The 23,487-nt window shown below is 56.1% G+C and overlaps 2 protein-coding genes across 2 annotated transcripts in view; both read right to left on the bottom strand.

Annotated features, from left to right (window-relative positions):
- Positions 1-12,485, bottom strand: part of AIF1L (allograft inflammatory factor 1 like) — a 21,524-nt gene extending 9,039 nt beyond the window's left edge. The window contains exons 1-3 of the mRNA XM_019638524.1: positions 12,137-12,485; positions 11,874-11,935; positions 1,281-1,347 (exon numbers count right to left, since the gene is read on the bottom strand). Coding sequence (XP_019494069.1) covers positions 1,281-1,347; positions 11,874-11,935; positions 12,137-12,365 — 358 coding nt within the window. The 5' untranslated portion in view covers positions 12,366-12,485. The remainder of the gene's footprint in view (positions 1-1,280; positions 1,348-11,873; positions 11,936-12,136) is intronic.
- Positions 12,486-15,230: 2,745 nt separating this feature from the next.
- Positions 15,231-23,487, bottom strand: part of LAMC3 (laminin subunit gamma 3) — a 61,045-nt gene continuing 52,788 nt past the window's right edge. The window contains exons 23-28 of the mRNA XM_019638508.1: positions 22,872-23,021; positions 22,353-22,455; positions 19,782-19,981; positions 19,157-19,303; positions 18,968-19,067; positions 15,231-16,510 (exon numbers count right to left, since the gene is read on the bottom strand). Of these exons, the coding sequence (XP_019494053.1) occupies positions 16,260-16,510; positions 18,968-19,067; positions 19,157-19,303; positions 19,782-19,981; positions 22,353-22,455; positions 22,872-23,021 (951 nt within the window). The 3' untranslated portion in view covers positions 15,231-16,259. The remainder of the gene's footprint in view (positions 16,511-18,967; positions 19,068-19,156; positions 19,304-19,781; positions 19,982-22,352; positions 22,456-22,871; positions 23,022-23,487) is intronic.

The following is a 23,487-nucleotide window of genomic DNA, read 5'->3' as shown; positions in this document are numbered from 1 at the left end:
CCTCTGCCTGGAATGTCCCTCCCAGGTAGTCTCAGGGCCCCTCCTCATACCTTTAGGGCCTTCCAGCCTTTCTAATTGGGTACCACCCCTACAAAACACCTGCCACCCCTGAGACTCTGTCCCTCCTCCCACAGCCACCTCTAAAGAGTGACCCCTTGGTATCCAGAGAGAAGGAAAGGACTTCTCCTCCTTTGCATGGCTGTCCTGTGGGCGGCTGGGACAGGGCAGGGGGCTGGGGGAGGGACGGGGTATCTTTGTTCTAGTTTTTTTTAATTTCCTTTTATGTAAAAAGAACCACTGAATAATAGTTAAGAGCAGGGGCTTTGGGGTAAGACCGATATGGGTTCAAAACCCCCATTCTGCCATAGGTGAGCTGTGTGACCCCAGGCAAATGACCCCACCTCTCTGAGCCTGAATTTCTTCCCTTATAAATTAAAGATGGCATCGTCTCCCTCCTGGCTGGATGGAGATGATTTGGGGCGCTCACAACACAGCGTTTGAAGTGCTACCCACACAAGGTCAATGTTCAACAAATGCTTAGCCATCAATGTGCTGCCCAAGGACAACTAAGCTGTGAGCGGTATGAGGAGCGCTTGGCAGGTCCTCTGTCTTGGAGCAGGGAGGATGCCCACTCTGCCAAGACATTGGGGGAGGGGACCGCGCCTCGAGGGTATTTGCTGCTGCGGTCCTCCAGCCCCGAGGCATCTCCCCGGCAGGAAAGGTGGGTCTGTCCATTCCTTATGTGCATGGCTCCTCTCTTTTCGAGCCGCTGGCCGGGAACCAAGCGCCAGGTTCTGGAACAGAGGGACCTTTATGCGGCCCCTCTGCGCGCGGGCTCCCGGGGCCCTGTTTTCTTTTCATCCCGTGCTGCCGGATTCAATGGGCAGAAACTCTGCCCCCTGCCCCACTGTGGCGACACAAACGTCCATTCTCCACAGGGGCTCCCGAGACGCTCCACCATGGAGGGGGAGAAGCCAGGGCTGCTACAAAGAGCTGATTGTGTGCTGGGGCCCCGGGAGCGAGCAGGGCCTGGGCAGTGGCGACAGGAGCCAACCTGAGCCCTGCCGGGCAGCTGGGAGGAGGCAGGGGCAGGCAGGGGCCTGCAGGAGAGGGGCGACGGGGCCTGCGGTGGCATGGAGGCAGGTGGAGGGGCCTGGACCCCTCTGGCCAGGTACCCTGTCTCACAGCCCATGGGGAAGAGAGGGTGAGGAATCCTACGTGTGAGGGACTCGGCAGCCAGCCCCGCTCGCCCAGCCGTGGGGCAGCCAGCCCCGGCTTACCTTTGAAAGCTGCGAGCTTTTCTGGCAGGTTCTCTTCATCACTATACTTCTGGTCACAGAGAAACTCCTACAGGGGCGAGAAGACAAGTGCTGAGCAAGGGGTCGGCAGGCAGAGCTCGCTGGCACAGAGGCCCATTGGCCCGCGCCTCCTCTCCCACCAGGTGGCCGGACAAGGCGGGAGGCTCAAGCGTTTATCCTGGCTTCCTGTCAACCCTCAGGGCAGATCTGCAAAGTCCACCCTGCGGGCAGGAAGTATGCTCGGCAACTTGGGGTGGGGCCCGGAGGGTCTGCTGGAGAAGAAATGACGGTGCAGGGACCTGGGCCACCCCCAGGGCACCCCGGCTCTGGGATCCGTGAAGCTGTGAGTCCCAAAGACAAGCTGCCTGGGTCCAGCATTAGCTCCTCAGGTATGCAACCCTGGCATATTAATTCCTTTCTGTATCTCTATTGCTTTATCTCCAAATGAGGGGAATCGTCATAGCTACTATTCAAATTTATATGTGGATCCAAGGAGAGTGTGTGCACGACTCTTGGCACACAGCAAGTGCTCAATAAACAGCAGCTGTCATTTTATTACTTTCTGCTCTAGCCAGAAAATGACTGTACATTGCTTGGAAGGTCACATACCGCCTCCCCTGAGTCCTCATCTATAAAACGGGGCCCACCATCCCTTCAGATGCTGGGAAACACTCGAATGAGTCCTTTCGGAACCAGATGAGGGAGAGGGGGACACTGACAAGAGACTCCAGAATGAAATACTTACCCACATGGTCTCTTTGGGTCCCCCAGTAGGCCCAAGGAGTAGCTATTATTATCACCCCCATTTTACAGATGAGGAAACTGAGGCTCTCACAGCCAGAGCTCCAACTCAGCTCCATCTCGTTTAGAGTCTGCATCCTTAACCTCAACCCTTAAAAGATGAGCAGAGAGCAGGCATTCACCTGGCTTTAAAACAAAAAGCTATCACCTTGTAAGCACCTGCCGTGCCGGCACTGGGCCAGGGAGCTTACTGGTCTTGTTGCAAATCTTCGAGCAGCCCCAGAGCCTGCATGCAGATCGGGGAGCAGAGTGGGTGTTCCCATCCTGGCACCAGATTCCACAAATCCGCCTCTCTCCTCTGGACCTCACTTTCCTCGTTACTGAGCCAACTGGACGTGGGCCTCCCTCCCTGACTTGCTGATTCATTCACCTGTTTTTGAGGGACCACAGCGTACACTGCTCTGTTCTAGGCAGCAAGGGAACAGGAAAGACCAAGGCGAATAAGACTAAGGTCCTTCTCCTAAAAGTAGAGGAAGCCCGTGTTTACAGTGATGTGAAATGTCATCCAGGTCAGTCGCTCAGTGTGTTCCTGAACTCCTGCCGCTATTTCCCACTAACTGATGACCGAGTCTGTGCTTACACACCTCCTAGGACAGGGACCTCACTACCTTTCCAGTTTAAAGTAGATTAGGAGAATGACGAGAACCTAAACGATGATCAAGCACTCTGGGTTTGGCTCTCAGTCCCCGCCTTACCAGCTGTGAAATGGGCACAAGGGTACCCACCTCCTCAATAGGGCCACCCACTGCAAGCACTTAGCCCCAGGCTCTCCGTCAGCGCTCAGTCAGCAACAGGGCTGAATGAGTGGGAGGCAGGATGATTCCTCCCAGGGTTCAATGCCGCCATGTTCACTCGGCGCCCTTTGACAGAGAAAGAGAAAACCCTCCTGCTACGTAAGCCGGGGGGACTCCGATGGCCCCCTTGCTTTTGGCAGACACTGTGCTATCCGGTTAAACTCTCACTATGATTCTTATTTTACCGGTGAGAACAGGAGGACTGGACAGGCTAAATAATACTTCTGAGGCCCCCAGGCAGGTGAGGGCGTGCAGTGCTGGTTTGGAATCTGTGTCTATCAGACTCCAGGACCTGGGCCTCCAGCAGCCTGGTGGAGGGCAGCCCCACGGCCCGTGGGGTCTGGCTGGCTTGGCCACAGCCTCACTCAGGGCCTTGTTACCATGCACCATGGACAGCCCTACCTCCTTAGCTGGAGCTGGAACCTTTTTCTGCTGCCTGGGAGGCTGCCCTGCTCCCGGCTGGCTCTGTCCAGGACTTCCCTTCCTCTTGGCTCCCTCTCGTTCCAGCTCTTTCCACAGCTGCCCCCACCCCATTCTCTGACCAAATGTAGGACAGTTAACCCTTGTCTGTGACCCTAGGCAAATCGGGCACCTCCCAGGGTCATAGATCCCATATCTGTCCAGCAGAGGGACAAACAGTGAGTGGTTCTCAGACTTTGGGGTAACGCAGAAACATTTCCAGAAAAAATTTAAAATGGGGGGAGGTGCTAATATAAGGCTGCCAAGTTTGTATTTCGCCAAGTAAAGACTTTAAACAATTACCATTGACTGTTGCCGTTGAGTTCAGAAAAGGACACAAAAGTAGGAAGTTCATAATCTCAGGGTTTTTTAATGGAATCCAGTTAGCCTAGGTTCCACTCACTACATCGCCCCTACGCTCCCCTCACTTTACCACTTTAGGAACTAGGACACCTTCGTGGGGAGGCACAGGCAAGGCCCAACATCTGAAACCTGGGGGCCCTCCCAGCTCCCACGTTCTAGTCGACTAGGAATCTTGCACCAGCCTGGAGCCCATGTGTAATGTGCACCGACCATTTCTAGGGATCCGGGCAGACTGGGTTCAAGGGGTAGGACTTGGGCCTTGGTCCTGGGCACAAACCACACACAGATGAACAAAGAACCACCAGGCCGCGACTGAAAGCAAGGATGAGAGCGTGACGTGAATTGCAATGGTGAACGGCAGCTCCTGTTTGCTGGGCCTGACCCCGGGCCAGGCACTCGGCAGGTGCTGCATGGCCTTTTTGCAGAGGAAGCCAGTCTCCTCCACACCACCTAACATGCTACTTTATTCGTGTCCTCCCCCACCCCCCACCACGAGAGTGGGCACCTCAGCCACCCTGGCCTCCTTTCCATGCCTCCCCAATGCCAGGCTTGCTGCCACCTGGGACTTTGCTCTAGCTGAGCCCCCTGCCTGGAGCGCTCATCCCCACATACCTGCATGGTTCTCTCACTCGCCTCCTTCAAGCCTTTGCCCAAACGTCACCTTCTCAATGAGGCCAACCCCATCCACCCTGCCCACTGCAGCCCCCACTTCCAGTCCACCTTACCTTCCTGTGCATCTCCTTTTATTCCATGGGATGAATCATGTCCTAACACAATTTACAATGTAATTGGCTTACATTGTCTGTCTCTCCCTGCGAGAATGTGCGTTCCACATAGTAGGTGCTCAATAAATATTTGCAGGATAGGTGACTGAATGGAGACTCAGAGAGGATAAATAACATGATCAAAGCATCAAAGCAGCACAGCAAGTGGCCAAGCTGGGAGTAAACTCCACAGCGGAGGCCACTTGGGTTCCCTCCCTGCTTAGAGCTGAGGAGAAAACCCGAGGAAGCGGGTGTTGGAAGGATGCTGGGAGGACACAGCACTTGTTGACTGTCTCGTGCCCCAGGTGCCTAGCACCCAGCAGTGCCCAGCATCTAGTAGGTGCTCAATAAACATTTGTTGAATGACTAGAGAAGCCTGCCGTTTAGCCAGAATGACCTTCTCCACTCTTGTGCCTGAAATGGTAGGGCCATTTGCAAAAGTGTCTGCATTTGTGTGACAAAGACTGGGGATGAGGAGCAGGGGGGACAACTCAGAGATTGGCATCACGTTTTTCCTTAGAGCCAAAAATGACAAATGCTGGAGCCACAGAGTAACCAGGGCTGGGAGTAGCACCTGACCCGTTCGTACGTGGGTAGGCAGCCCTCGCTGACCCTGGGCTTAGGGCAGCTGTGTGGACCATGCCTTTGGCAGGAGCCGAGGCGGGTAGGCGGGCAGGCGGCAGGAACAGTAGTTCCATTGGCTGGGCTGCCAGCTCCCACCCCACCTACGAGCTTTGGATTCTTGGTTCCTGCTCATGCACAGCCCACAGCTTCCTCCCTTCAGGAGTCTGTCCCCTGTCTCCTTGCCCTGCCTCAGGGCCCAGCCATGCCCAGTGGTTAGGTACCCTGTCTGTCCAGACTCCAGGACCCCTGGTTGCCCTAACTTTGGGTCCCCAGGCAGAGGAGACAGAGATAGAAGCCAGTCCAGATGTTTGGAAGAAAAGCAAAAACAGAAACAAAAAGAGGGCAAGTTGGAGCCAAAATGCCTGAGTTTGAACCACTCAGTAGCTGTGTGAAAATGAGTTCATTTGCCTGTGCCTCGGTTTCCTCATCTGCAGGAAGGATACAAATATCCCATGGGCTTCTCCTGAGAATTACAGTATGTAAGTATATGTGAAGTGCTTAACACAGTGCCTGGCACCTAGTAAAATGCTATACATGTTAGCTGTTTATTCTATTCTAACACTTACTTTCATACAATCTACTTTAACCCCGACAGCTCATCACCCAGACCACCATCGACTATTAAACAGATCAGAAGCAACCTCCTTCCCCAGCTTAGGCTGGCTAGGATTTCTCTTTCCCCTCTCTGGGTACCCCCATTTGACAGATGGGACAACTGAGACCCAGAGCAGTTGCTCACCTTGCTCAATATCATAAAATTTTAACAATTCAAGGTCTATCTCCCTTTAACCATCCCGGCTCCCGCCCTGCCCTGAACAAGGTGGCCTGGCTACAGGTTTCTGGGCAAAGAAAGTCAATACTGGGAGTTACCTTTCCTCTTGGGCAGCTGTAGAAGGAGGTTATTCCAGAGGCCAGGGAACCACTCTATAGCCCTCTAGGGGGATGGGCTGCATGTGGATGGTTTACTCTCCCCTAGCCCCGCTCTCCCACTCCAGCCCACTGGCCCAAATGACAGGCTTTTACAGCTGCAGAAACTGCTGTCAGGGCCTCCAGGTATGCGGGCTCTGAGAGTGACTACTGATACTCAGAGGATCAAGTGCAGAGGCCTTGGTGGCCTGGTCAGGCCCTGGCAAAGAGCCAGGAAATGCAAGCAGGCAGGAGCCTGGGGTCGAAAACAGGAAGTCAGGGGCAGAGCAGCCACTCCTTAAGCCAGAGTGTCCACAGGCGAGGCCCAGGATGGTGACAGAGCTGTTAAAACATCTACCCAGTCACAGAACCCGGAAGGGACTCCTCAGAGCATCCAGCTGTCCTCTGTGTTCACGAGCTGGGGAAACTGAGGCTTCAGAAAGGAAAGGTCTTGCCGAAAGGCACAGTGGTCAGAAACCTCACATAAGCTCCCTGAGGGCAGGGTGTGTGGGGCAGAGGGGTCCGGGAGGGAGGTTAAACCAGGTCGCCTGGGCTCAAATGCCGGATCCAGCAATCACTAGCTCCATGGCCCTGGGCAACCTGCTTTACCACTAGGGCCTCAGTTTCCTCATCTGTGAGATGGGTCATTGCATTCTTCTGATCCCATTTGGGTTGGTGCAAGGATTAAATGAGCTAACTGCACAGAAACTTACTGAGTATTAGCTATCATCACTATGCAGCATTTGGATCAACCAAACTCAAGCCACACCAAGAGATACCTGTGAGCAGGAAAAGGGCAAAGAGACCCACCCACAGCTCCCTGCCCTACTTTGTGCCACAAAGTCCTCCTGGTGAGCCTTGACCCTCTGGCCATCCCTCCTCAAGGGCAAGCTCTGCTTTGTCCTTGGACACCTGGCTGATCTGGTAGTGACAGGCCATCCACACGGGACAGAGTGCTCTCATCTCGGGCCCGAGGGACAGTGCCCACAGCCACACCTGTGCACTGCCTCTCCTCTCAGTCCCCTCCACTCTGAGGCACATCTGAATCTTGCCCCACTCCCAGGAGCCCCATCGGAGTGCTCATGCCCGGGAGGGGCTATTTCCAAAACCAGCAGAGGTTGGCAGCCTCTGCTGTGTCTGGCCTCTGGGTCCCTGCCGCCTTCCTGATTCCCTCTGTCCCCAGCCCTCCACCCCAGACTTAACTCTCTTTCTGGGCTGGTACCTCTAGCACCTGCTCCCGGACGCCTGCTCCTGGCTCTCCAGGCTTGTCTTGATGTATTAGCTGCAGCAGAATTTTGGGGCGGGCAGATATCACCATCTTGGAGGCCATCCAAGGGGCTGGTGGCTGAAACCCTGGGCGAAAACCCCAAGGACAGGTGGCACCATGCCGTGCTGTGAGGCCTCTGAAGCAGCTTACAGGTTCTTAAAGGGCCACGGCCAGACCACAAAAGCCTGACTTGGTGCCTGGCATGTAGCAGGCGTCTGTAACGTGCACCCACAAGGACAGCAGGCTCACATTCTCTGTGGCGGCTCTGGGGCCTCATCCGGACGCTGTGTCCTCGCCAGTAGATGGGGCAGCTGAAGATAAACACCCCATCCACTACACAAATGAAGCAGACCCTGCAGAAATTCCATCTCCAGCTTCCTGTGACATGGCCACACTGAGGTCATGACTGGGTGGACCTGGGGGACACTGAATCCTCGGAGGCTCACGTGGCCGCTTATCGCCATCTCCCTTATAATATATTAAGGAAGAGCAAGAGAGACGGGTGCCTGGCGATGCCAGCTGGGCACATTCACCTGGGCAGGGACAGAGTGGCACTGCCAGTACACAGGAAGAGACACACCTGCGTAGTGCCTGGGTCAGGTCTCAGAGGTCCCCCATTGCTGAGGGAGGGACCAATCAGAAACACATACCCCCCTGGGCAGAGATACACAGCTTGCTGTGCCCAGCTCTTCCCAGGACAGATGGCACGTGGATTTTGACATAACCATGAGGCACCTAAATGCTACAGGGATTGCTGAGTGCCCTTCATTTGACCCAGGAGGGCTGGGAGGGTGGGACAGTAGCCAAAGATCCTTATCCACATAAGCAAGAGAGGCCTGTGTCACAGCTAAGCCATAGCCACCTGGTGGACAGGGGCCAGGGCAGGCCACAGGCGTTGTCTGGAGTCAGACTCCTGGCTCTGCCACTTCCTGGCTGGGTGACCTCGGGCAGGTGACTTCACCTGTTTCCTCATCTCTAAAATGGGAGACCTAGTGATCCTTGTCCCATGGGGACGTCTACACACTCTTGTTGCGCGTCTATCCCACTGAACGTTCCCTTAACAGGAGTCAATGAGGTGATGCACATCAAGAGCACGTCTCGTTATTCTGTTAAAGACCCTGGTCTCTGGCTGGCTCAAGCTGGGGCTCACCATCCTCCGGGCTCCCCCGCTCAGTCCCAAGGGTAAGAGCACTCTGAGCGATGTCTGTCCAGACCCACCGCTTTTCTCTGTCCCTGTGGGAAGCTGGAGAGAATCTGTCCTGTTGCCATATAAGGCTGGGTCTGGCTGGCCCGGGGTCACCTGCCACGCCATCAGGGCGCGGGGAATGTCAGCTATGTGGGGGGAGTAGGAGGTGCGCACCCATCCTGCCCGCTCCAGTAGTGCAGAGAATGTGCACACACACACACACCACAGGGCACGGAGGTGGGGGTGGCACCCACAGGGGAGACCCAATCAAGCTCAGAGACTGAGAGAATAGGCTGGGTTCAAGTGTGGCTGTTTACACCCGGGTAACTGACTCAACCTCTCTGAGTCTCATTTTCTATAACATGGAAATAGACACTCACAGGGTTAGAGTGAGCACTCAATGAGATAATTCCCAAAGCACGCCTGGCACGCTGCCCGGCACATGCCAAGTGTTCAGAAAAAGATAGCCAAAACTAGAGTGAAACCAAAGACGTGTATTTCCATACAGCTATACCAGGACCTGTAGGTCCACCGAAGTCGCCTATTTTCACTCCTGAATCCCTTCTAATAACAACAGCTCAGACTAAGCTACGCTGGGGCCCTCTGGAAGCTGGCCCACCCCAGTGGGCGAGAAAGGCCAAAGGGAACTAGGATGTTAGCTCTAGAAGCCCCCCAGAGCTGCCAGCCAGGCTGGGCTTGGCCCCGGGCAGCAACCACAGAGGTACCCAATCACATGCAACAAACACAAAGCCCCATCCTTCATGGCTTCCGGCGTCCATAGGGCTCCTGGACAGCTGCTCGGTCCAGCCCCCCAGAAGCTCTGCTCTAGTGGGGCAGTGAAGCTGCACCCCAAAGAAATGCCAACCTGGGCTGCCAACACGATTCCCTCTAGAATCTGCCCACTCCAGGGAACTGCCACTGTGACCATGGCCATGGATGAAATTGACCCAGACCCTCCAACACAGCAGCTCCCTCAGAGTCTGCAAAGAGCTTCGTCTGCTCGTCTCCGTGGACCGTTGTAGGGACTCGGAGCGGACCACGAACCGCTGCTCCCATTTCAGGCAGGAGAAGACTGAGGCTCTGCCAGGTGAAGGGGTCTGACCCAGCCTGCAGGGCTCACAGCAAGTCTCAGACCTTGCCCCTGGATTTCCACAACCTGCACCTTTAAACCCCAAACAAAACAATAATAACAATCAGGACAGCAGCCAGCTCTCCGATGGGCTTTACACAGATTATCCAGCTAAAAAATCACAACAACCTGACTACTATTATCTCAAGTGGCTGGCCCAAGGTCATGGAGCCAGCAACACTCTGCCCCCCTCTTCCTCCTCCTCGTGACTCTAAACCATGGTGGGGCCACCTTGACCTGCTGCAGTGGGAAGCAGCTCAGGTTTCCGGCTTGATCCTGGAGCCTCTCCTCCAGGAGCCGAAAGCCTGGGCCCCAGCTGCCTGACAGCGGACTGGCGCACATGGTGGGTCTCAGAAGAGCAGGGAAGGGGAAATGCACGAGACCGCAAGCTCTGCCACTGGCTTCTGTGTGGCTTTGGCCAGCTGCTTGCCCTCTCTGGGTGCTGAGGTCCCCAGGTAGTTGGATACAGTCCCTCTGGCTCACCTTCTCCCGTCACAGTGCTGTCCAGTTCAGCCCCGAGGGCCTCAGGGTCTCCCCTGTCTGAGCCAAGGCAGTCCACCTCCCAAAACAACCCTACAGCCTCTCCCCAATCTGCCCCCTTCCAAGGGTGGGGTTGGCACAGACTCCCACACACTCAACTCCTCTGGTTTGCCCTACTACCTCACCTCTCCCCCATCCCCAGCTGTCTCTGGCTCAGAGTCCTGCTGGCTGTGGGTGGATTCAGCCAGCTTGGAACCCGCCCCGCCGAGTGGCCCAGGGGGCTGGATGAGGTCAGGGTTCCAGGCTCCTGTCCAGAGGGCCAACACAGCCAAGGCCGGCGGGCTGCAGAGCGAACTAGGAGGGAGCCCAGCAGCCTGGACCCCTGAGGTCCCAGCCAGCCAGCCAGACATCCAGGCTCCCTTTCAGTTGTGCTCAAGATGGCACCAAGAGTCAGGGGGAGGATGACAGTGAGGGGCCCTGGGGTCCCTAGAGTCCTCCACGGGATTCCTACAGCCAGTGGAATGAAATCAGACAGGCAGGCTGCCCACTTCTAGACAATCCAAGGAAATCAAGGAGGAATCAAGACTGCAAGCCCCCAGAGGAAGTACTCCCACCATGCCACCATGCCACAGTGCCTGGCCCCACCCCACAGCCTCCACCAGGACCCTGCTGAACCCTCACCAGTTTCCCATTTTGAGACTCTGAGCTGGGCTGGGACCCTAGGTATATGCCCAGAGGGAGCCAGCAGGGGCAATGCCCAGCCTCGTTTCAGTGGGCATGCCTCCACAGCCAGTTAGGGAACCCGGGAGACATCTTTCTCAGGAAATAATTCTAGTACCATCCACGGAGGTCTTCCCTTGTGCCGGGTGCCACCCAAGCACATTACGTGCCTTCCCTCACTGAGCCCTCAGGGGAACCCTGGCTCTGTGGTGAGAGGTCCTTGGTGAAGACCACAGAGCTGGTATGTGATGGAGACCAGGTCTGAGCCCACGTCATGCAGAAGCCCAAGGCCCCCGGCTATGCTGCCTTTGAGAGCTCTGGCCAGTTCAGGTAGGCCCCGACATGACACTTCTCCTTATCTTCTAGAATCTCCATGGACATTACACAAATGTTTATGGAGCTCCCACTGTGTGCCTGGCAACAGCCTGAAGGCTTTCTTTATAGAAATCCACCAGGACCAGCAAGAAAAGCATCAAGGCTCTTAGGGAGCCGTCCCTAAAAGTTGGAGTGAAGAGTCGTGAGGGTGGGGGTGGAGGCAGGCAGGAGGCCAATATTCTTTGATGGAGGGAGCACTGGACTGAGAGTCTGGAACCCAGGGTGCTAACAGCAGCCTCATGTGCACTTGTTGGGCCATTTCTGGGCAGCCGCCTTACCTCTCTGAGCCTCTCTTCCCACCGCAAGTTGTGAGGGCAGGGGTGCTCCTAGACACCGGGGGTCCCTTCCAGCACCAAATCCCTGTGGCTGGTCCCAGACGGGTTTCTGGGGAGCCCTGGGGAGGCTGGCATCAGAGCTCCTGGCCTGGCCCTACCTCCCCAGTCTAAGAGTAACAACTTGCAACCCGAGACGCCGGGACCAGAGCGGGGTGGAGGGGGTGGAGGGGGACCTACCTGGAGTCGGAGGCACAGAGGCAGGGGCGGAGGGAGGATATTGGGGGGAGCCCGGGGGAAGAAGAAGGGGGGGTTGATTCTGCGGCAGGAACGGCCCCGCAGACGGAGGTGGACCCCGCCGGGCGCTGGGAGCTTTGGGGGCGAGTGTCGCACACCTCTGGCGACTCGCAAGCGGCCCCAGCGGCGTGTGCTTACCCGGTTGATCTCCGCCAGCCTCCTCTCCTGCCGGGCTTTGAGCAAGCCGAAAGCTTTCCCTCCTGGAAGAGACAAAGAGGCGGCCCGGGAAGCCGGGGTCTTCCCGGGGCCGTGGGCTCCCAGGTCCGCGCCCGCTTCCCGCGCGTCGCAGATCCTGCGGCCCGGCCCGTGCGCACAGGTGGCCGGCGGGGGGCCCCGCGTGCAGGCTGGGGGTCGCGGGACCGCGGGCTGGCGGCGGGGCAGACGGAAGCATTGGCGCTTACCTTGAAACCTGTTGCTGAGCGCGACCGACATGGCGAGCGCCCGGATCCCGCCGGCTCGGGGCTTCACGGCGGCGGCGAGGAACGCGGAGGACGGACCGGCACCCGTCCGAGCTCCGGCGGCGTGTGGCGGCCGAACCGAGGGGCGGAGGAAAGGCGCGGGCAGCCGGACACACCCTCCCGCCCCTCCGGCCCGCCTCCCCTCCCCGCCCCTGTGCCCGGCCGCCGGCATCAAAGCGGCTATTATGCGGGACGCGCAGCCCGCCGCCGGCCCCTCTGCTGGAGGACGCGGAGAATGCACAGCGCGGGGCGCCTGTGGGCACCTCCCTCGCCGCTCCTGCCGGAGCCGCGGCAAGTCCCTTTCCCGCTCCCGGGCTGCGGTTCCCCCGTAAATAAAACTGGGACGATCTTAGGACGCACTCTTGGCGTGGCCGTAAGGAGCAAGTGAGGGTGAGAGCGGCAGGGAGTAAGGGCACCACCCCCCGAGGCCGTTATTACACTATTGAGCGTTGCAAACGCGCGCACTTTTAGGAGGGGAGGCGTGCGTTCCCAGCCTTCACTTTTAACTCTTGAAAGAAGAATACAGAAAACGTTTCGATTTTGTTGAGAAAATGCATAATGACAAAGTGGCAGTGCGACATCAGGGACACCCAATTGGAACGAGTTGGTTTTGTTAATAAAACCTATTTCTCGAGCACTCACTGTGCACCAGGCACTGTGCCAAATCAGTAGGGGATACATTTTTTAAGTCATTTAATTCTCAAAACTCTGAAACAGGACTCGGCATTCCCATTTACAGAAGAGCCAAGTCAGGAAGTGGAAGCCTGGAGGACAAGTCAACCCAGATGACACACCAAGTCTCTAACTCCACCAAGAGTGGCGCTCAGGGTGCAGGAACCCGGGGCTTGCAACTTGGTGACCGTAAAGCCTCCTGTTCAAATCAGGGCATTTCTGAGAGTGAAAGGTAGCACCCTTAATAATTATGCTGGGGTCACAGGCACAGATGGGGCCTATCCTGGGCAAATGACACACTTGGTCACTAGTAATGCTGCCATCCCCCACCCCCAAGCCACACACACACACACACACACACACACACACACACACACACACACCATGTCCCTGGGGATTGGATCCAGGAATTCTTCTTCCCCATTCACCCCTGGGGTTTGGATTTGGCCAAGCTGTGTGACCTTGGGCAAGGCACTTGACCTGTCTGAGCCTCCATCTCCTGATCTGCAGAATGGTGGAAACAAGCACCTCTCACCAAGCAGGGGCTGTTATAACGCCTATTACTTTCAAGAGGTTTAAGTGGGTAGTAAAAGCTTAGAGGGGAGGGCTTAGTAGTTACAATCCTTGGTTGATGGGGGATGGTGCACTTGGAGGCCAGAGATGAGAGCTGACTTAGAGTGGGGCCCTTGTATGTAACACCCTACCCGATTCAGGCTCAGGTGGCCTGCTGCCCTGGCCAGTTGGGCTGGCTGGCCCCACTCAGCCATTCTACAGGGCAAGGGCCACCCCACCCTCCACTGATCAGCTGCTGGGCTGCATTGCTAGCCAGATGTGCAACAGCTGCCACATTCCACCCAGCGCAGCCCCACCTCTGGGGACAGCAGGCATGAGTCACAAGATATCAGGCCTGAAGTACGTCACTGGAATGGAGAAGAGGCCTGTTCTCCACCCGTCAGGGATGCTAGACTGGGCTTGAGCAGAAGACGTTTTAATGCCTAGAGCCACATCAGAACAGCTGTGTGCCTCTGTCAGCAGGGGCCCGGGGGCATCAGACAGTGTCCCAGAGGTCTTCAAAGAGCCCTCATCTCCTTGGCACCTAACACCAGTCACCAATCATCAAACGGGTCTTAAAGCAACAGCCTCCTGTTTCAGCCTCCCTCTCAAATCTACCAAGTCACTCTCCAGGTCACTGATGTCCACCATGTCCACCCCGCTGCCCCTGCCTCAGTTTTCAGGTTCTCTGCCGAGGAACATGCCTCTTCTCTGAATGCTCTCCCCCAGCAGGTTTGGAGAGGGCCCGGCCCAGCCCTCGTTATATGGCCTTGGAGGCAGAGACCCTCATTCTGAACAGGAGTGGGGAGGGCCTGGCCGAACCTGGGTCAGGCTTTCCTAGGAAGCTGGAATCAGGACAGTTTTCAGCTTGTTTCTGCCGAGGATCTGCCCTGATGACATGTACACCTGGGGGTGGGGAGGTGGGCACGGTAGTGGAGCAGTAGGGGAATCGTCGTCCACTAAGTGCAGGGAAAGCAGAGAGCTGCTCTGCGGGGAGAAAAGATGGAAGCAAACAAGGCAAGAACAGAGGCAGAGATGGGAATGGGGCAGGAGGGAGGGGAGAAGAAAGCCACCCCCCCCACCCACTGCCCAGAAGCCTTGGGGCTCCCAGCCCCAAGCTATCTCCAAAGCTTAACAGCTCTTCCCACCCCAGGATTCCAGGAGACCCTCCCACGTCCTCTGACCTCAAACTGCCCTTTTCTGCTTAAACCAATGTGCGAGGCATTCAGGCCTTGTGGCCAAGACCCCCGACTGAGGGCTCCATAACCCTGCCCATGCAACCTGGGCCAAGCCCTCACCCTGCAAAGCCTGGGCTGTTACCCACCCTCCTGCCTGGAACGTTCCCCTCTGTCTCCCCACCCTTTGGGGCCTGACCCAGAACCCTCCTCTTCCTCACTAGTGTGCCTCCCTGAACCTTTCTGTGCTTCTGGACACTTGGTTTTGAGTTTATTTCCTGCCTCAGTGTCTTCAGGCTGAACCAGAGGCCAGCTGAGGGCCTCTCTGTACCCAACCCTTCAAACTCCTCAGCCCCTAGGCTCTGCCTGATGAGACTCCTGGAGCAGAGGGTGGGCAGGTGCCTATGGAGGCACGACACCAGCAAAATCCCCCCAAGTAGGAAGACCCTGTCAAGCCAGTGGGCTCAGCTTTTGTCACCTTCCTGCTACTGTGTGTGGGCTAAGATGGATCACTGCACATTCTTCCACCCACTCCCTGGGCTTTGGGTGTGTCACACACTCGGGGTGTGCCGTGTGTGCACCCATAGCCAGGGCCCCTGCTGCCAACCAGCATGGGACAACCAAACGCACAGCACCCAGCTAGTAAAGAGGCCCTTTATTTCCACATTAGACAGAACTGGTCCCCGCTGCTGCCTGTCCCCCCCTGCTGGGGGAAGAGCTGTGGGAAGGACCTGGGCCCCCTGAGGCACCCATCCTCCCAGTGCCAAGGCCCTGCTGTCTGCTGGAAAAGGGCCCGGGGAAGGGGAGGAGTGCCAGGAGGAAATGCCAGGGAGTCCTGGACAGAGGCCAACAGGGGGGCCTGGCCACAGGGGGATTCCCCAGCAGGACAGACTAGAAAGGCAGCCAGGCCTCCACACCCAGCAGGGGCCTCCCTCATAGCAGGCGTGGCCACAGAGCCACAGGGCCAGTTTGGGAAGTGCCAGTCAAAGGCCATCGGGGGTCAGCGAGGTCACAAAGGGGAGGTCCCTGCAACCTGAATCCCCCTGACCCAGGCCCCCTCAGGCCCTGGAGGCCCAGCTCTTTGGACAGGCCACAGGCTGAAAGAGGCACCGGGATCCTGAGAACAAAGTATCCATGAAGCCAACGGTCCCCCTGCAGGGACAGGCCACCCTCCTCGCTGAAGCCACTCTGGATCTCTGTGGATGGTCCCCCTCAGCCTCCCAGCTACCAACCCTGCCTGGGCCCCTGCTTTTAGGAGCAGCAGTGGGCATTTTATGCCACAGGGTTTTTAACACAACTCCCCGGCATCAAGAGGGTATTTGGCACACAGCTGGGCTCCATAAACAGCTGTAAGCTGTGACGTGTGTATGTGCACAGATGGACTTGTGCACGTGTGCACCACGCACATGAGCATGTGTCCACAACGTGTATGTGTGCATGTGTGTACGTGTTATTGAGCCTGCGGTGTGCGTGTGAAAGTGTCCATGGGGGGAAGTGTACACAGCGGCTGTACAGGCAAGCCGGGAATGCACACTCACTCCTGCAGAATGGAGGGGGTATGGGCACGGACTCACATGGGGGAGGGTACGCAGCAGCAGGCTCTGGGTGCACCTGTGGGGGAGTGCGCGTGCCCTGGGCCAGGGGCACGGCAGGGGTCTGGGAAGCCCTCACTGCCAGCTGGCACAGTTCTTAGGCAGACTCTGCAGAATGGCCTCCAAGTTCTGCTTGTCGGCGCGGATCTCGGCGAGGTCACTCTCGAAGCTCTGGATCTGCAGCTCCTGCTGCTCAGACTCCTGTTCCAACAGCCTCAGTTTCCCCTGCAGGGCCCCGGGCGGGCCCAGCTGCAGCCTCAGGCGCTCCAGTGCCCGCTGGGTGTCGTTCAGGGCCTGGCCTGGGGCTTGGTGAGTGTCCAGCGACCCTTCAGAGGGGCAGAGAGCTGCAGTGTGAGCCAGTTCCCTGCAGGCCCCAGGAGTGTGCTCAACTCCCAGCCCAGACCCCCCTCTGCCCAAGCCTTCCAGGGTTCTGACTGCCTGTGATCCACCAGGAAAGTAAGCTACCAAAAGGGCAGTGCAGTGAGTTGGGTAAGGATCTGGTCTGGCTATCACACCAAGCTCATATGCAGACCCTGGAACTTTCCCCCTGGGTGGCAATGGGCAACTGTTCGTTTTTGTTGTTTGTATTACTACTGTTGCTTAAAAAACGCAGCCTTGGGTGAGTCCTGAGCCCCAGTTTCCTCATCTATAAAGCAATGGTCAGGTGAGGTCCCCATGACGCCTACTAGCTCCAAACGCTGCATCGATGGACCAAGAGCACACATCTAGAGACCGTGTCAGATGTGAGGACATGTGGGTGACAACAGGGTCTCTGGCTTCACGGTGAAGGCCGGGGAGGCAGGTGGGGCAGAGAGGGCTGCAGGCCTGGGAGCGTGCAGCGGGGGTCTAGCCCTGGCCCTGCACAGACTGACTCTATTTCGGGGGCTTAAGGACTTCCTGGAGCCTCCGGAGTGTAAAACGCAGGGTGGGGCCAGGTGCTCACATGTGAGCTAGGTGGTGGCGGTGATGGAAGCCAAGGCTACCTCCCTCACCCAGCCCTTGTCATGAAGGGTGTGACATTCAACAGGAAGACAGGGCTCAGCCAGGTGAGATGGCGAGGGTGGGGAAGTGAGCCCTAAATGGCTTCTATCCCCACACGCCGGGCCCCAGGGCTCCCCATGGCCCAGAAGGAAGCCTGGGTTGGAGGGCAGGCAGCTGCAGGAGCTGAGCCAGAAGCAAGAAGAGGCAGAGGGGGGCTGAGCTGGTGCCTGGGCAGGTTCTGTTCCCAGCCAAGACCTGGAGAGGCCCCACTGTCCACAGGGAAGACCAAACAGCCTGGCCTTGGAGAAGGTTCAGAATCTGGTTACAACCTCCATGCTACCAGCCTATGGGGGCTGCCAGGGGCAGAGGCAGGGTCCAGGTATGTGCTGTTCACTCCTGCACCCCCAGGTCAAGCACCATGACAGCATGAATGAATGCATGAATGAATGACAATGACAACAGCCGGTGCGGTTTACCCTCGCAGAGCATTTGTTCCGAGCTGGGCACTGTGCCAAGGGCCCTGCATCCTTGGCATCAGGTGTGGACTGGCGTGGGCACGCTGAGTCAGTTAGGCCCTCCCGTGAACCACATTTCCCCGCTGGTTTAAACCCTCTGTGCCTCAGTGTCCTTGTCTGCAAGTGTCCTTGCCTCAAAAGGTGAGGATGAGAATTTTACAAGATCGCGTGTGTGAACAGCTTAGTGTGGGCCTGGCCTCCAGCCAAAACGCAGACCACGGTAATCCTCCCGCTTCTTACTGGTAATGATAATTGAAAATGCGTGTTGTCACATGATGAACCTGAAGACATTACTTTCAGTGAAATCAGCCAGCCACACAAGGACAAATACTGTAAGATTCTACTTATGTGAGGTGCCTAAAGTAGTCAAATTCAGAGACAGGAAGTAGAATGGGGGGGGGTGCCAGGGGCTGGGGGAGGAGGGGGATAGGGAGTGAGTGTTTAATGGGGACAGAGTTTCACTTTGGGAAGATGATAAAGTTCTGCAGATGGACGGTGGAGATGGCTGCATAACCATATGAATGTACTTAATCCACTGAACTGTATACATTTAAAAATGGTTAAGATGGCAAATTTTGTGTTATGTATATTTTACCAAAATTTTAAAAAAAATGCCTGTTCATTTCAGCCCAGCTGCTCTGATACTGTCCCCTGCAGCCCCTCCCCCACTCTGCAGCCTCCATGCCTTGGTGAGTGCTGTCCCTGTCATCGGAAAGGTCTCATTGTTAAGGCACACCTTAAATTCTACCTCCTCCCTAAGAGCCGCTATCTGACTCTCACCCATAGCTGGTAAGGCAGTGTGGCAAGTGCTTTCTAAAGTACCCCATTGTTATGCCCATTTCACAGATGGGAGAAATGATGCTCAGAGAAGTCAAGTGATTTTCCCAAGGTCTCACAGCCAAGGAAGGGAGAGGCAGCCTTGAATCCTAGTCGATCTGATTCCAAACCAACACCTACCTGCTCTGTGTCTTTCTCTCGCCTCTGAAGCCCTCAACCACTGACGGCTGCCCACTCCTCTGGTACCTATCTATAGATGCTCCCTACGTGGTGAGTTTTCCATGCTCCCCGCCCCCACCACACTAGTGGCCCCTTGAGCCATAAACTGAATCACTTCTAGGCATCCTGCCTGCCATGCGGACCTGGGGCAATTACAAATGACCAGAAGGCTGGGGATGGGGGGAAGCCGTGGGGATGGCGGGGAGGAGGAAACCTTCCCCAGGACTGGGCCTCACAGGAAGATCCCAGAGGGACCCAGGGGATCAGAACCCAGCCTCGGGGTCTCCTCACCCAGCCTGGCAAGCAGCTCCGACAAGGCCTTGATGTCCTCCTCCAGGGAGGTACGTGATTCCTGGATGTGCCGCTCCATCTCACCCAGCCTGGCACCCACCTTCGGGAGAGAGGAAGCGGGGGGAGCTGGAGTGGCTCCTGGCTGGCTCTGGGCCCAGAGGAAGTGGGTGAAGGCCTTGGCGCCCGTACCTGCTCAGCTTCCTCCAGCTGCCGTCTGTGCGCACCTGAGACCAGCGCCTGCCGGGTGGCCTGTCGCAGCGTGGCCTGCGTCTGGCTGGAGAGCCGGCTGGCTCGGCGGTACTCCCGCTTCCCTTCCCTCAGCAAGGCCTTGGCGAGCTGCGGGCGGGCGGCAGTGCAGGGAGAAGAGGGTGAACAAAAACATCCTTTTAGAGGTAAAAAGCGTTATGGCAACCATGCCAGTAGGCACAACAGTCAGCGAGGGCTGGGGAGACACACATCATTAGAATTTGGCCCCATTTAAAAAAAGAACAGCCTAGAGGTTTAGGGAGCAAGGCAAAGCAGACCTACGCTTGAGTCCCGGTTGTGATTTAAGTTACTGAACCAGCTGGGCTTCAGGTTCCTCACCTGTGCCCTAGGAACAGCAGTGACACCTATTTTTCGAGGAATCGACAGGGCCATCCATGTGAGGCTCCAGAGCTCAGAGCCTGGGGCCCACTGAACTATTAGTAAGTGTGGGGTACTCAGCACTGCATCCAGGAAAAGGGGCGGGTCTGCAGTGGCAGCTCTTATGTGACAGCTCTCCCACAGGCCCAGAAGGCAGGGGTGCCACTGTCATCACTTCTGTGTGCCTGACCTTGGCACTGTCCTTGGCCAGTAGCTCAGCTTCCTTGCCCTTCTTCTTGGCGCTGGAGGAGACAGATGCCGCATTTCCCAGCATCCTCTCCGCCTGCTTGGTCTTCTGTTTCGAGTCCTCAAGGAGCCTGCCTCGGATGATGCCTGCCTTCCTCCTCAGCCCCGCCTGGTCCTTGGGCCGAGGAAACTGCAGCTTCATTCCTGCAAACCCGGCCAAGGCTGGATTGGGGGGCCCTGCTCATGGCTCGAGAGCCTGCCAGGTGCCTGACCAGCCCCAGACCCTCAGACAACACGAGTGGAGGTTCGAGACGCATGAGATCTGTGTGTAACCTACTCAGGATTATTCGGGGGTGGGGGATGGGGTCGGGGGGGGCCAAACAAGTGAGACATACTGCCCGGTAAATATAAAGATTCATATTATATTATGAGACTTATTAAAGTCACAAAATTACATGGTGATCAATGCCTGGGCCCATGGTGGGAATGGGGGACCACAGCACACTACATAGCAAAATCCACTCAGCTCTTTGTTTCTATGTACTACCTATCTCTCAAAAGGCTTTGAGGCACCTTATAGTGGTAGGCAAAGCAACAAATGGACCATTAAAATGAAAAACCAAGGGCCACCTGTAACGGGGGTGGGGGGGCGAGGGGGTGGGCAATGAGGAAGGGGAAGAGGAGGAGTGAGAAGTGCCAGAAAATTAGGATAATGACATTGCAGGTACTAAATTCCCTAGTTGCCTCTGAGCTTCCTAGCAGCCAAGAGAAAAAGGGAAATACAACTCACATAGGTTTTATTATCTAAGAATTAGTTTCCTTCTATAAAGAGAGACTTTACCCTTTTCTTTCAGATAAAATTGTAAGGGAAATTTATCTTAAGGAGTACTGATGGACAGTAGACAAAGTCAAGTTTTAAAAAGAATCAAGCCTTCTAATCTTTACGAGCATCATGTGACATAATTGCTCTATGAAGATAATAAAAAAATTAGAACTACTTTGCTTCTTTACACAAAACTGGTGTTCCTTAAAATGCACTCCGCAGAGTCCTAATCCTACAGGGTGTTGCTAAATGTCAGGGAGAAGCGCCAATTAAATAAAGTGAACCAGGTTTCTTTATTGCTGGACTTCTCAGGGCCTTTAATATTCTAAGGTATGCACTGTAAGGCCTCAGAGGGTGCTTTAGCACAAGGCATTTCCTAAACTTATTTGAACACAAACCCTCTCTCAGCAGAGCAGATTGTGGGCTATGGGCCCCGGGGCACACCCTGGGAAAGGCTGTTCAGCATTTCATTCAGTGAATTTTCCTTTCATCTTGAATGGCAACTGAGCACAGGCCAAGTGATGGTAAGAGAGGGTATCTCTGAAAAGGGGTGGAAACGGGGAAAAGAACCTGGGGTTAGAGGTTTGAGGTGCATCCTCCTGTGGGTTACAGAGCAGTGCCGAGGAAGCAAGTTTCCATTTAAAAGAAAGTTCTTCATGCAAGAACTTTCTTATTCTCAGAACCATTCAACAATGAGAAGGTGATACCTTGTGAGGTAGTGAGTACAGCATCACCAGAGGCAAGCAAGCTGAGGGCAGACAAGTCCCCTGCCTGGTGTCATTCATTCACCATATAATTCTCATAGTCTAAAATCCTAATATTCCATCATTATATGTCATTGAACTTACATTTTCCTAAACACAAATCAGACAAGCACAGATGGCCATGCCTGTCCCATTGGAAGTCCCTGACCAATGGGTGCCCAGGGTTTCAGACGGCAGAGGAACCTAGAGAATAGGAGGCACTACCCAGCCCGCCCTCTGCCCAGAGGCTCTGGGCCCACAGCTGGAGCTACATCTCTTATGAGCAGCAGTGGGGTCGGGCAGGGAGACTGTAGAACCAAGACAGCAGCAGAGGTCTGACTTCTGGTCTCAGGTCCCAAGAAGCATCAGGGCTCAGGGTGAGCTCCTGCCTTATCCAGCTCATTGGCACAGAGCCAGAAATAAAGGGTGAGGGGGGCTTCTCTCTGGAGCAAACAGGACATCACATGATGCAAGGGGACACTGAGGTAGAGAATTGTAAAACTGGCTGGTTTCTACTCAGGTCAGCTCTGAACCCAGAGACAGATATCAATTCCTTTCCTCAGTCTATCCGTCTGCAAAATGAGAGCACTTAGCCTGATTTTCCTAAAGCTCAAAAGAGACAACCCACACCCACTTCTAAAGAGAAACTCTGTGTCTACCCCGTAGCCTCAGCTGAACACTGGACTATGGTAGCCATGTTTATACCAGGTAGCGGGACCCCCAGCCAGAGTGGACTAGACCAGGAGTAGACAACCGATGGCATCAGATTCTCTGCATGTGGTCTGGTGATGGGTGGCCCCGTGGACAAGTACCCGGTGAGTGGTACATGATATGGGGAGAGATAAACAGCCACGGGAGAGGTCCTGATGGAGGGAGTTGTCCACCTGGCTTATGTCCACATGACTGCACTTCTGTCGCCTGCAGCCAAGCCTGTCCTGGCTGAGGCAAATCCAGGTGGCTGACATGGGCTTTTGTTCATTGAGTCTAGGGCTCAGCAAGGCACACGTACCTTCCAGGTCAGCCAGCAGGGTCCTGGCTCCCGTGACAGTCACCGTGGCAGCCTGGACAGACGAGGAAGCCCGGGTCAGGGCGGCTCTGGCCTCCTGGTGCAGCTGGAGAAGAAAAGAGACTGGGCAGGTGGCCCACCGGTGCGCTGCCCCCTTCTGGGCTGCAAATGCCAAACTGGGGTTTAGCACTATGAGCACAGTAGGTGCTTGCTAAATATTGGGTGAGTGAACTAATGAAAGAAAGAATGAAAAGACCCATCCCAGTTGTAACTAATGCTGAAGAAGAGTGGTGGGCGAGGCCCTGGGTGCTGCTGGTGCAGTCTGTCCGTCCACCTTGCCGTCTCTTACACCTTCACTTCCCAGGAAGTCAGGACCTCCTGCCCTGCCTGACTGAGGTGCTCTGGAGGTTTGGGGGGCACATCTGGTCTTTGTTCCTCCTTCCCCCACAACCCAGACGCCAGATCACCTCGGAGACAGCCCCAACCTCCTCCAAGTATGTGGCTCAAAGGACAAGAGCCCACCTGTGTGAGGGGCTCTGTCTTGTGTAGCACGGCCTGGGCGGTGGCCTGGAGGGCCTGGGCAGCCTCGGTGACCATGTGCTCTTTGGATGTGACTATCTTCTCCAGGGCCTGCACCTTCAGGCCCAGGTCTCCGGCCCAGGATTTCTGAGGCTGCAAGGAGATGGAGGACTCAGGCAGGACCCGGCAGGAAGGTCTGCGGGGTAGATCCTCTGCTGGGTGAGACGTGCCAGGGGCAGAGATGGCGGGCAGAGGGGCATGGGGACACAGGGAAGCAGAGGGGTGAGGGGGGAAGACACCAGGCTGGGGAACCTGTCCTGAGGCTCAGATCCCAACCCTACCAAGCTCTAAAAGTGTGGCCTTGTGCACGTCAGCTAAGCTCCCTGATCTGCATTTCCTTCCCCAGGCCCGCAGTCCTTAGGCTGAAACCTTGGTGCTGGGTGTGCTTCCTAACTCAGAATCCTGGGCTTCAGAGAAGCAGCACTGTGCAGGCACTGTACATTATCTAATACCCTCTGTGGTTATCTGGGAAACCAGCACTCAGGGCCAAACACGTTACTGCCTGCGTTATTACTCTTCACACACGGGGAGGGTGGAGGAGGGATGGTGTGGTGGGGGT

This window comes from Hipposideros armiger, unplaced genomic scaffold, assembly GCF_001890085.2.
Source record: "Hipposideros armiger isolate ML-2016 unplaced genomic scaffold, ASM189008v1 scaffold_3, whole genome shotgun sequence".
Lineage (NCBI taxonomy): Eukaryota > Metazoa > Chordata > Mammalia > Chiroptera > Hipposideridae > Hipposideros > Hipposideros armiger.
Note: the sequence above shows the minus strand (reverse complement) of the source record. Positions and strands in the feature narration are given on the sequence as shown.